The sequence below is a fragment of the Scatophagus argus genome, chromosome 8 (genome assembly GCF_020382885.2).
Source record: "Scatophagus argus isolate fScaArg1 chromosome 8, fScaArg1.pri, whole genome shotgun sequence".
NCBI classification, from domain to species: Eukaryota; Metazoa; Chordata; class Actinopteri; family Scatophagidae; genus Scatophagus; species Scatophagus argus.
The window spans coordinates 8792690-8805942 of NC_058500.1; the positions used below are offsets into that span (position 1 = coordinate 8792690).

A 13253-nucleotide genomic window follows, 5' to 3' on the forward strand; every position below is an offset into this window, starting at 1 on the left:
CAGGTTATCGTCTCTGTCCAGGGCAAGCAACACACCACAGAATGGTTGATGGTCGTCCATCATAGCAGCAGGACTAACGGAGCACAGATGTCTGGCTTTCAGCCCTGCTCCGTCATCCCAGGTGAGGTCATTAACACAGGACTGAAGGATACTTGATTTTGCGGATGCAGAGGGGGTGGGGGATATATTAAATTCACTCACAGTTTAAAGCTGTCAGTTAACATGGATATCACCACCCACTGGTCCACACTTACTGCCCACCACTGGATTCACTGCCAGCCATCACTCTATCAGCGAGTCATTGATACCAAGTCCTTGGCACAGCTTATTTCATTAACCCAAATATCAGTCTAGTCTACAGCAAACATGAACTCATAATGCAAACACAACCTCCACATGAACCAAGCCCACAGCTGCTCACAGCGGGTTAGCTGATCTGACAGTGCCATCTGGTGGCAAACAGAACAAATTGAAGTCAGAGATACTAAAGGCGGTAAAAAATACACGCTTGGCATAAAGGATGTGATTGTAACTGGCTTTTCAGGTTTCAGGTTTAAAACAATGTTCCTTATTATCCATTACAGACTTCAAATGTACTACATAAATAGACGATTATAAAAGCAGGATATGAAAGGAAAGATTTTCCGAGTACACTGATGCATATTGCAACACATACTGTGAGCCTAGGTCAAAACCATTCCGCCAGATCGACAATTTTAAAGTCTGTCTTTAAAACCATAGTCAGGTGATCATACACATTAAAACAGATTTTCAAGTTTATCTTAGTCAGACCAGCATCACATTCATTTCTGAATGTATTTTGGCACAGAATAGGGAATGTGAAATTTTAGGCACGGATCTCTTAATGGACAGTGTAAACGCAGGGAATTATTACACCATGCAAAAGTAGTTTCAATGTTCAAATGGGCATGAAACTATAGTTTCAAGACAGAACTGAAGAACTGGGAAACTATTCTTAACACTGGCTGCATTGGTACATGTTAGTATGTATCTATGTATGTGCATGCATGTGCTCTGTGTGATTCACTTTTTAGCAAGCTGCACCGTGATTATCTGGCCTCAGCTTGGATTAACGTTGATTCTGAATTAATAGTCAGTAAACATCAGATCTCAGTAAAGAATTTCCTCTTTCTTTCACAGCTAAAACAAGTAGGAATGTTACATCAATAGCAAGTGAACTTCAGCATTTAATTGACATTTCACTGAAAAACATGGTCTGACACTGGTAAAGGGGTAAAAGAGACACATCGTTCAGTCTGTGTAGTGACAATATGATTCATGGCTGCTGTCACTTACCCGATCTGTCTCCTCTGTGGACTGATACCCTGATGACAGCACCACATCACCGCCAGCGTATCCAGGGGTGGGACTGCTGGGTGTGGTGTCAGTGGTGGAAGAGGACCGTGGACGACTGGTGTGCTGCTGTGGATCGTGAGTGTTGCGGCGGTGTGGGGCCTGGGGGCTACCCCTCAGGAGAGGATCACGGTCTCCACTGCCAGAACCGGACCCCTTACTGCGCCGGCTCTGGAGGCTGGTCCCACGCCTCATTGTGCCTGCAGCGACTGAGCCCTGCCCAGCTGCAGAGGGAACCACAGCAGCAGAGAAGTGGTCAGATTCAAGACAGCTGGGCCCCAACGCATCCTCAGGGGCGGAGGTGGAGGTGCCACCTGCCGACATTACAGAGGAAGATGAGGAGGAAGATGAGGAGGGGATGCCTGAGCGAAAAAGGGAGAAGCGTTTGCGCTGCTGCTGGAACAGCTGTTTCAGTCCCTGGCCAAGGACCCCCATGCTCTCCCTGGCGTTTTGGCTCATCTTACTGAAGGAGGGGTGCTCTGACTGGGATGAGGCCCTCTTCAGCCCTGGGCCTTGTGACCCTGCTGACTCTCTTCTAGTTCCAGGACCTGAACTGGGGCCCACACCCACTACCTCACTTTGACAATCCTCCCCCTGCTGCATATGGCCCTGTTGACCTCTCATGAACAGCAGGGAAAAAAAGTCCTATTCATTCTGCTAATACTTTTCTCTATACATGCAGAGGGTTATACCAGGACAATGAGTGAGGGAGAAAAAGCAAGATAGCAGCAGAGCACAGCAGAGAGGAATGTAAGAGACACAGAGAGACGGAGCGAGATGGAGATGGGACTGTCTGATGGAGGGTTGGATCAGCTCAGTGGCAGTCAGAGGGATGAATCCAGAGAGGGAGCATGCAGCTTTTATTCAGGGACAAGTAGCCATGCTGGTCTAGCGCAAAGAGAGAGAGATATGGATGATGAGAGGTGGAATGTTGCCTTGATCCAGTGACATGCAATCATTAAATTTCACTTTAACTCATTCCCATTAGCATCTTTGAAATTTTATACAAATGAACAAAAGTGTGACTGCACAGTAGTCAGACTGGAGTTTTACAGTTTGCATGCCGGACATCATTAGCCTGTACTGAAGCACCAAAATGAATAAGCAACATTGGAACTGTAAATTGAAAATAAAGAAGGATAAGTACTGTCGTTGAAAGCTCAGGATAGCACCAGACAAGCTGCCTCAGTGACAGCTGTGCCAGGTCTCTGAATCATTCTACATTCAAACAGACCATTGCGTCATGATGCGGAAATACATGTAATAAAGGAACACAAACTGGATTCAGATTGTCGAGCATTACTCAAAAATCAGACGATGATGTATCAAATGAATTCAGAAGAAAGCAGCAACATTCACGCTAAGAAAATAAACAACAGGCTAGAGGGGGCTGGAGCCAGAAAGGCACAAGAGGGTGACAGAATAAAGAAAAAGATGAAGAAAAGAATAGAAGCATGAAAGAGGTAAAGAGATAATGACTCACATCTGAAGAAGAAAACTGCACCTACCATCAGCTCTACTGTCAGCCGGGTGTGACTCAGTCTTGTGGAATACCTGAAAGGGATGTGGATAGAGGGAGGGAGACCAAAAAAAGAAAAACAGAGTCATTTTTAGGATTAAAAATTTGAGTCTTCATTTTACTCACTGACATCAAGATACTCAAACAAGTACACAGTATGTCATTCTGTTTCCAATCAATAATCACTTTCACTGTGAGCTGTAAACACACTGTTGCCTGGGAACAGATGAATCTCCAAACTTAGGTTTTACTTGCTCTGACAGATGTGTATCCCTCTCATTCAGACAGATTCCCAGGTGACCTGGAATGGCTCGGGCCAATCACAAAATGTTTTCCTGATATGGGGTGGGTTTAATACAAGGACTGCATGTGAACGGTTCTGTTGAATATGCTCTTGTGTCAGTATTAAAGATCACAAACTGGACAGTATATTTTCTCTGAAAGAAGAACAAACCACCCCACCTAAAGCTTTTGATGATAAGGAAGCTTTGCTTCAGACTAGATTTCATGAAAGTCTAACAGACCAACTGCCCCACTGGTCACCAAAAAGATTTGGCACAGTGAAAACCCAGAGGCTATCACTGTTTTTCTCTGCTGGTCACTCTCATGAACAAAGAGATCAGGGAAGCAACAAACTGGAAGCCTGGAGTCAACACGAGACTGAAATCCACATCAGATGCTGCCAACTTTCATTTTGAAGTCAGGAGTCCTTGGCTGATATGGTGAGATGTGTATTATTGCTGACAAAGTTCACCTTACATACAAATGATTTGCTACTTAAGAGTTGGTTACTAAATCATGTCATGCCAAACATCTTAGCATTGTGTGAAGCCATACAAATTGGATGTCGGAACCATCTACCTAACCTTTTGTCTTACGATAGTTAAGCTACATCACAGGTATCGTTGCTCTGATTGGTTGGAGGTCTATCCAATTACATACAGAGGGATTTACGTCTGTGCCCACTGGCACAGGAGGACCTCAACCCCTTACATATAAAAAACTAAGAGGTTTCTGACTAACTTGTAGTTGTGAATTTTTGGTCTGGCAAAGTCAGACATACATACAACTGAGCATATTAAACTGGAAATACAGTGACACTGTGTGTCTAAAGAGCTCATTTAGTATCCCAAAAGGCTTATTCTGTGGCAGTACCAAGAGACAAGGGCTTCCGCACTAGAAACAACATACAGTGCACTGTGACAAACACAGAACAGAGTGCATGATCGCCTCCTGCAACCTCACATGCTGTCGAGCTGAATCCAAGTCAACGACAATCCCAACCGAGTGGACACCTGATAACATACAAGCTGTCTTGCTCAAGAAAGAACCTTATTGGTGGAACAGTGATCACCTCAGAGACAGACCCACAGGCAGACAGGCAGTCGGCCTGAGCCTCCCTGCAGCATCAATAGTTGCTCCCATTGAGGGAAGCAAAACAACGAGGCAGGAACATTCAGAGCCCTGGGGAGGGAATGTTAAACACTCAAGCTATATTCCTTCAGCTGCACTGTCAGGTTGTGAAGAATAACACAAAGTTGGACAGACATATACACACACACACACTCAGATACACACTCTCACTATAACTAGAAGAATGTAATCTATCTTAATGAAGCTGTGACAGACTTGATTCTCATCTCTATCAATGCAGTCGGCGGTTCAGTTTTACCCTCTTGCCAAAGATAGAAGGAGAAGGAGCCTGAAGCTACTGGCAGGTAGCATATCACTTTTCACAATGTCCAGAAACACATTCACACAGCAGCTTCTACTTTATCCACAGCTGATCAGAATTCTGGCCTTATCATTTCTATTTAATGGGGACATTCAGCAGGCACTAATGTGTTCAATTTGGAGGATGTACTTTGTACTGATGCCAATCAGTTAGATGTGACTGTTGGCTACTAGAGAGAGACATAAAGACATAAAGAGAGTAGGTGCTGAACTGTCTTAAAATATTGTGCTGCCTTTCATACTAATGATGACACAGCTACAACTTGGTATGGTCTACTGATTACAACTGGGCGACGATTTAATATATTTTAATATTTTGTCAGTGTAAACACAGTTCATCAATGACACACAGTTATCGTAATACACTCTTCTGTTGTAAATACTCCGCTAATTATATCTTACACAACATAATATGAAGGAAATCTGTTTATAGCATCTGAACATAATAATTTAAAAGTTAAATATGTAAAATAGAATTTAATATTACCATGGAGTTCAGTACAATGCAATGAAAACTTTTTAACAGCACTGAGCCTTTGTTTCTTCATTGATTAAATTTCATTTTAGCTATGAATTTTCTTTATTTCCTTTTCGTCTTGAACTTTCTATGGACTTCCTGTGTGACCAGAGAAGGCAAATAGCCATGCACACAAGTGTAACATGCATGCATACTTACTATTATTGTGCATGTACCCTCACACAAAGACAGGAAGTGGCATTTTCTTTCAGTCACAGTGAAGTGTAACCGATTCAGATGAAGCACTGTGTTGCATGTGGTGGGGTAAACCTAAGTTAATCCTGAAGCCCTGTCCCATCCCTGGTGTCCATCCCTCCCTCTGTGTCTGCAAATCCCCCCCTTCATCCCCAGGATGATCCCAATGCTGGATTGGATGTTTTCTTGATTGCCTACGGTTTTATATCCAAACTAAATCCTCTTTCAGGAGCCTTCGGAGGACAAAGGTTTATTGTCAGACTTGGTGCGTACACTTGTGTAAGTATGAGAGGTCCTGCATCTGTGTTTAATTGAAGCACGGCTTGTCGTTCCACCTTGATGAGGTGGCCATGCAGAAGAACAAACGCCAGATGGATCTTTGAATGATGACTGCCCTGTTCTGACCCGAACTACTTAATTTCACCACATCATACTACTCTGACAGTGCACCAAAATGCTACTGCACAAGTCTACACAGGTAAGTATTTGTATCGACAGTATTAAGTATCTGAAAGAGGATTCTGTTTTATTTCTAAAACTCTATAAAATATTACAATTACAGTGAAATGTAATGTGAATACAAGACCATTCTTCAGATTATTTGAACAAATATGCAATACTATAGTTTGGTGATCCTCTAAGGAACATTTCCTCTTCACCTGCTAATCGGATCAACCTCAGAAACATGCTAGTGGACAGATGTATTTTGTATTTAAGCCCTGACCACTACAGAAACAGATCAGTGATTATCAGTGATTAACAGGTGTCAGTGCAAGTGGGGTCAGCAGCCTCAGTGAGTCAGCATGTTTCTCAGAAATCTGACAGTGCTGTCAAAGGTGAATTACAAATTGCAACATGGACAATAGCCTCTCTAGAGCCATGTCACCCTCGCTCATATCCTTGTATAAATAACCCACACACACACACACACACACACATCCTTGTCCTTGTCCTCTGTAGCTCATTCCATTCAGCTGAGAGGCCAGTTGTCCAATCCCGTTGTCATTGTCTTTAGCCAGCTGAACTAGAGAGAGCTCTGGCACTGGCAGGCTTTTGGACGGGGGGATTGGTGATTTGTCACTTAGCCGACAATGTCTAGCATGTGTGAATTATAAGGATGGATCAAATTTAATGGAATGAAGGGATAAGGACTTAACCACAATCGTGCTGTTTCTTTAACTTTCAGGATTCTTTGCTTCATTTAAACCGGCTCTGTCAATTGCTAATATTTAACAATGATTCACAATATCACAGCTGCCTGTAAATGCCCACTTTAGCTCTCTGAATAGATAGCTGCAGCTTCATCAGGCAGAAAGATTATATTGATGAAGATGTGGCAGTGAAGGATTCTACAGTAACGTCCATTATCATAATTGAACAAAAAAGGCAATCAAAGGCGATTATTTAAAAAGCAGCTTAAGCTCCAGTGTTACAATGAGTGATAAAGCAGACAATGTACAATTTAGCATAATGTGAAATAAATTATTTGCCAGTACTGCGTAGAAGATTACAGTCTTTTCATGCAAATACTGTCACACTTACAGTAGCTCCAAAGTAACCATCTGCACTGTAGCCTGATCACTTTCTCTTCTTCGCTATTCTATTTAATTGTACTCTTGGCATAAAAAAAGTTGCATACTGGACACGACCAGCACAAGTGGAGGTCAATCTGGCCCATGCTCTTTGACACTGAAGCATCCATGTTGTTCATTGTTGAACATACAATCGCGTAACTCAAAATATGGCCATAGCTTAAACAAGCCCATGCAGTGTTTCCAGAAGAGTCTGAGAGCTGGCGGTGGTATAGACCACTCTTTGTTCCCTCCGAGCCACACACAGGCCCATCACTGCTCTTTGTGCTGCGCCTCTTTCACTGACAGACACACATCAATAAGAGGGGAATTAGGCCAGAGAGTTCTGGCAGCAGTTTGTGTGTGACTGCATGCACAAATATGTGTTTGAGTTTTTATCTAACAAAGACAGAAAAGGAAAGAGAAAGACAGAGATACTGGGAATGGCTTTGTGTGGAAATGTGCCTATGTATGTGTGTGTATGTGTGTGTTGTGTTTGCCTGATGGAAACTGGACCATATCTCATTCAGCAGCTGCATAATGACAGCATAGACAGGAAACAGGAACAATCGTTATTGTATTTACGTGTGTGTCAGAGTGTGTGTGTGTGGCAGAGGGCATCGAATAGCAGACTCGTGTCATTTCTGACAGTGCAGGAGATGACTTCAGCATACTGCAGCGTATGATAAGAGACACAACTCTTTGTATCAAACAGAGAGTAAGTCAGAGAAGACAGGCAGAAGGTTACAGAGCGAATGAAAGAGGCCAGACTGGATCAAAGGCATCTGTCCAAGGCGTGTTTCGCCTGGCCGTGTCGGGCTCAGCTCGGACACTCAGCACGGAGTGCGTCTGAATGAGGAGGTGAATGGCAGGTAGTTCCCTGACAGAGGGAGGCACAACACCCCATTGTGTAAGATGGAACTCACAGGGAGGCAGTTCTGCCAAAGCTGCACTCTTGTACGCTTTCCAAGAGCAAGACAAACCTGACACAATCATTTACTCACACATGCAGAATAAAAAAAACAAAAAAACAAAAACAAAAAACACATTAGTGTTTGCTTAATGATACCACAGAGTTGTATTCAAAAGTTAAAGAAAGGAAACAGATGTTATTTGAGACTGATTCATATCTGATATCTGTGTTAACTGACTGGATTTTCTCCAAAATATAAAACTAAAAAAGACAAAACCCGAGAGTGCGGCCATGGAAATCTGCCTTACATAATATTTCTGATTTTATTTGAACTCTGACTGTGACTGTGACTACATCCCCCGTTACCACCACCCTGCATTCAGATTGCTGTGAACAGCAATAAAATACTGATCGCAAAACAAACAGAAAACATACATATGCACACATACAGTCAAAAGACACACTCACACAAAGGAAACAACAGGTGGTATACTGGGTGTGAAGCAAGTCTGAGTCATCTAAGACTACCTAACAGAATGTGTAATAGGGGATACTGCAAAGACAAAGTAGCAAAGGAACTTTGCTTATTTGACTTTCATCTCCACAGAGGAACTATTGTGTGTGTTTTTTATGGTCGTGCGAGGCTGTAAATATCACATGCATCTCTGAGGTATGGAGGCAGAGAATGAACCTAAACGGGAGGCCAGCGAAACTAAAATGAAGACTGGATATTAGTCACCAGGCTGTATGTTATATTTTTTTTTTTTCACGTTAGATGGGGCTTATTTAAGACACACCTTTGTATCTGTGCTCAACACCACAGCAAGTATCCTCATGAATAATTCACTATGAGCACGAAACTGACGCTGCTCCATGTTGACAGCAACTACAACACCACTCAGCGCCGACCTACCGCGTCCCATCTAACGGTGCTACTGAGGATCTCACTCTCTTGCAGTTTACTAGTACAACAGATGTTATAGAAGGGGCCAGTGGCCAAGCCTCCAACTTGGCCAACTTAGCTCATGTTCCACCAGCTCCGGCAGCGCATCACCAACTGTCAACAGGCTGGAAAGCACCTACACACCAGCTGAAATCTCATACCAGAGATTGTGTTAAAGGTGCACAGACATAAGGAATGAGAAAGAGAATGTGTGTCAGGGTCAGCACACATTTTATGCAACTTAGGAGAGAAACCCGCCAGGTTAACAGGCCATGGGGCATCTAGCTCTTCGTGGAGCCTGTAGGTGAGAACAGCTTTTCGAGGTATAGATATATATCATCTGAATCCTCACATATTAAAATAACTCTTCAGTCAGACCTCTGAGCTCAAGTAATCAGACACCTCCACAGGCCACTAAGGTGGTTAGAGGGGATCAGCACATCTAAGCTCTGGTCTTGAAGCTTTTACTCGGAGTGTAATATTGGGCTCAACACGTACACTGTGGGTCAACCATATCAAGTCTATACAGTCTGGGAGAAGAATTAAGCTAACAGAAGATATTCATCCTGATCGCCACATATTAATATCCACTCTTCTAAATTCCACCATTTGAAGACTGGAACAAAAAAATGATCAAAATTCTGTTGTTTTCTGTCTATGTAACATAATAATTGGCAGTCCACAGTTGCCGTTCCATGTAAAAATACATTTGAGAGCTTATCAGAAGCTAATGCGGAGCTGCAGCTGTCCAAGTTAGAGAAGTCAAGTCGGTTACAAGGATTTTAGTAGAAAATTCAATTTTTTTTTTTTTTTTGTTAATGGTGTTCAATAGGGACAGACTTAATACTAACATAACTTTATATAATGAAAGATACTCACTTGATCTGTCCAACTCAGACTGCTGAAGGGCACTTTAGTCCTGAAAAATTGTAAACCCATCCTACTATACCAAAACACCGATCTCAACCCTGCTTTAAAATGTAAACTCTTTTCACGCTGTGTGACCTCTGCCTCTTTTTGCCTCTGTCTTCAAACAGGAAGGGATCACAGGGAAGCAGGCAGCTCGTTGCCACTAGAAACCACAGCTTTTATAAAGGAATTTCACCTTCATTCTGGAAGTGTGGGAGTCGGTACTGCTGGAAAGAATAAACACAGTCTGTCATGCCTGATGATGGACTGAAATGTCAGGACATTACACTTCATTTCCAGCATCAGTCAGTTCAGCTAAATGAGCGGATTCAAACATCTGGACCCAGGCATCAGTCTGTCCACTGTTATAGGATAAGCAGGATGGTACAGCCAAACTTCTTACTGTACATGTTTGTCAGTGGCAAAAGCCTCTGTTTGCAGCATAGAGTAAAGAATGATTTCAGTCCATAGAGTCTAAATTAAGCTGCACTATGACACCGCTGCCAACCTGTAGGCTATCAAACAGCAAAGCCTTGTTGGAAGAGGAAGAAGGTAAGAGAGTGAGATATAGAGAGAGAGGAAAGGAAAGAGTGTTTCCTATATCATTTCCTGTCGAGCCACGGTTGGTTTTGCACAGCCAAATTACTACCCAGATGATGTTGAGATTTAGATTTATTAAAGAAGTAGAAATCAAAATTGTCTTTATCTGGCCCTCACTTGGTTTACTTGATCACATCCTCACCCATGATTGATGACCAGTTTTTATTCTAGGAAACACAGTATCTAAATCCTTTCAAATCCCGTACATCACCAGTGAGACAATCATACATTCACAGACAACCTGCCTGTCTTAGAACTGTGGGGAGAAACTAATTTTAAAAATAAATAAAAACAGCAGTGTTTTTGGACACATCAGTGGAGTGGACATAATAATTCATGCATGTCATGAAGTTATTTCACTTTACCCAACTCTAAATCGTACACATACAAACACACGTACCTTCTTACATTTCATGTAAACAACTGAAAGATTGCAGCCACCCTACAGGAGACTCAACATTGCACGATTAAAACTACATTCTGCAGTCAATCATCTTCACAAAGTCTCCCCTTCCTATCAGAACATATGAAGTTTTGATCACAGAAGCCTCTACTAATATTGTAAATATATAAAACCACTACGTAACTTTAACTATAATGTACTTCATGTCATCTTCCTGTGCCTGCAGCGTTGCTACAAGAAATACAGCCTTCTTGTACACACAGCCAATTAATCAGCCCCCACGACAGTAAGGCGAGCAAACAGCATGCTGTGTTAATCTTGTGATCTGATCTAGGATAAGCACATCTTTATCGCATCCAATGCTAAAGTGTTGCACGAAGCTGAGCACGAATCAGAAAAGGAGGCAATCTCATCTTTAGAAACCACTGAGTTCTGTTCTATAAGCATCATGCACTTAGACATACACAAAAACATGACACTCGTACAAAGAATTCTAAGCTCAGCTTCTAACAGGGAAGGCACAATGTGAATGCAGTGGGAATAGGAGGAGGAGGAGGAGGAGGAGGAGGGTAACGTCATCGTGGTGGTCTGACCGTCAGAATGAGACATGAATGGCTGCGTTAGCAGTGCCCTGAAGGGGCAGCTAAGCTCTCAGCCACTTAGCAGAGTATGTTGAGCAGATAGCGGGATACATCATGTCATATCAGACCCTTCCAACCCTCTACATGTGTATCTACTGTCCATGCAGTACAGTGTCAAAAGCATCAGGTTATAAAAATGCCAGAGATGGAGCAAGAGAGGTGGAAACAGTTATCAGAATTGATGAGTAGAGTAAATGGATGAAAACAAACCTTCAGTCCATAATCACGTCGCTGGAGCAGATTTACTTCATTGCAGAGGAGATGACAACCTGCTACATCAGGCCCACAGGTCTTCAACGAAGAAAAGAGAAAGTGATATGGAAACTGTAATCCTCTAAATGCTTCTTTGGCACACTGTATTCTCTGCATCTGCCTGCATGCTAGTGTAAGTGTGAATGTCTGTCTGCCTCACAGACAATGATAGTAATAGGCTGCAGAAAAAAATGCTCCTGTGTGAAAAAACACACAGCATCAGGTCTAATAAGGCTGTAGATGTCCATCCTTACCATGTCATGAAATGTCTTCAGCTCATCAGATTGCATTAGCCAGCTGAGACTCAAATAAGCCCTGCTGTGGGTTTACTGAAATTTGTGGAGACTGCAAGCAACTGGCGGGGCCCTGACTAATACCATAAGCCATAAAGATATCACAGCATCACGGTAAACAAGTTTTATGACTTAACTGAAAATGCAACTTTTACTCTGCCACATTACAAGTTTTCAGTCTTAAAATTAGATGATAATTTGATAGCAAATAATTATATCCAGGTGCCAACAATTAAATTTGTGTTTTCGCTACAGCCAATGAGACAAACCTGTTGTACATAACTACAATATACTTCATAATTTTAATTGTTTTGTATTTTACGTAATACAACAAATGACTATGGATATGAATGCTTAAATAAAGCGCAGGAAATTAAATATCGTTATAGCGACCACGACGAAAGATGAGCCTAAACAAATAACGTATTTCACGATACTTTAAAGAACTAAGAGGCAAGCCTTCGTGCAAGTTGTGAAATTACGTAAAGCAATATATAAAAAGCTAAAAGCCTCTGAAATGTTATTTCAGTGCCGGTCAGTGATGTCAGTGAGTAGCAGCAGTGTGTTCACGGACTCAGGTTGACAGTCCCGTTAGTGTGTCACTGCACAGAGCTACTAACTACATTTACATCGACACTAACAGCTTTTCCTCGTGGCACAGAAACGCTGCGCACATCACATACACGCATGAATTGACGGTAAAAGAACCCCACAACAACAAACTAAAAATACATTTCACACTTACAAACAAGGGTGATAGCAAACTGTTGGGCTGACACAAACGTTCAGCAAGCGATACACCTCCTCCGACTGCTGTTCAGCCGCCTCACCGTCCGGCGTCCCGCCCAGTTTTGACGTTAAGGCGTACGACGTACGACGTCAGCAAAAAGGGCATTTAAAAAAGAAACAAAGATCGTGTTGTGTTATGAGGCCTCACTCGTCTATTTAAAAAGTGATACCTATACCTTGGCTTGCAAGGTCAGCTTGTTTAGATTTAATGTGCAAGCTAGAATAAAGAGAACATTTTTTAAAAAATATAAATTAGAAAACTGGAAAATGACGTCAAGAATCATCCGTTAAAGCAAATGCAATGGTTCCTAACATTCATGGTTTTTCAACCCAGATCTTTACTTGCTGTTCCAAATGCTGTTCCAACAGTTTAAGACTGTCCTGTCTGACAATCTTTAACAGACATCAACAAAATCATGTCCTTTTGTCCCATAGTCATATTTTAACCCCCCCATCAAAAAAAAAAGAAAAAGAAAGATACAAATATCAGTATATCAGTTGGACACGACAAAATCTCAGCCATGAATCAACTGCTTATATCTAATCCCAAAGCTGAATATTATTGTATATATTGTATATCAATGTGATCCAACAGACATA

At 42.1% G+C, this 13253-nt stretch overlaps 1 protein-coding gene across 2 annotated transcripts in view; it reads right to left on the reverse strand.

The window, feature by feature from the left end:
• The window catches only part of tmcc1a (transmembrane and coiled-coil domain family 1a), a 40577-nt gene extending 27838 nt beyond the window's left edge, over positions 1-12739 (reverse strand). Inside the window, exons 1-4 of one of the 2 annotated variants that reach the window (XM_046397399.1) lie at positions 12610-12739; positions 11530-11610; positions 2883-2928; positions 1318-1598 (exon numbers count right to left, since the gene is read on the reverse strand). In XM_046397399.1, the coding sequence (XP_046253355.1) occupies positions 1318-1569 (252 nt within the window). In that variant the 5' untranslated portion in view covers positions 1570-1598; positions 2883-2928; positions 11530-11610; positions 12610-12739. Of the gene's footprint in view, positions 1-1317; positions 2263-2882; positions 2929-11529; positions 11611-12609 lie in introns of both variants that reach the window. The other variant, XM_046397397.1, reaches the window with a different exon arrangement.
• Between the last annotated feature and the right edge of the window lie 514 nt (positions 12740-13253).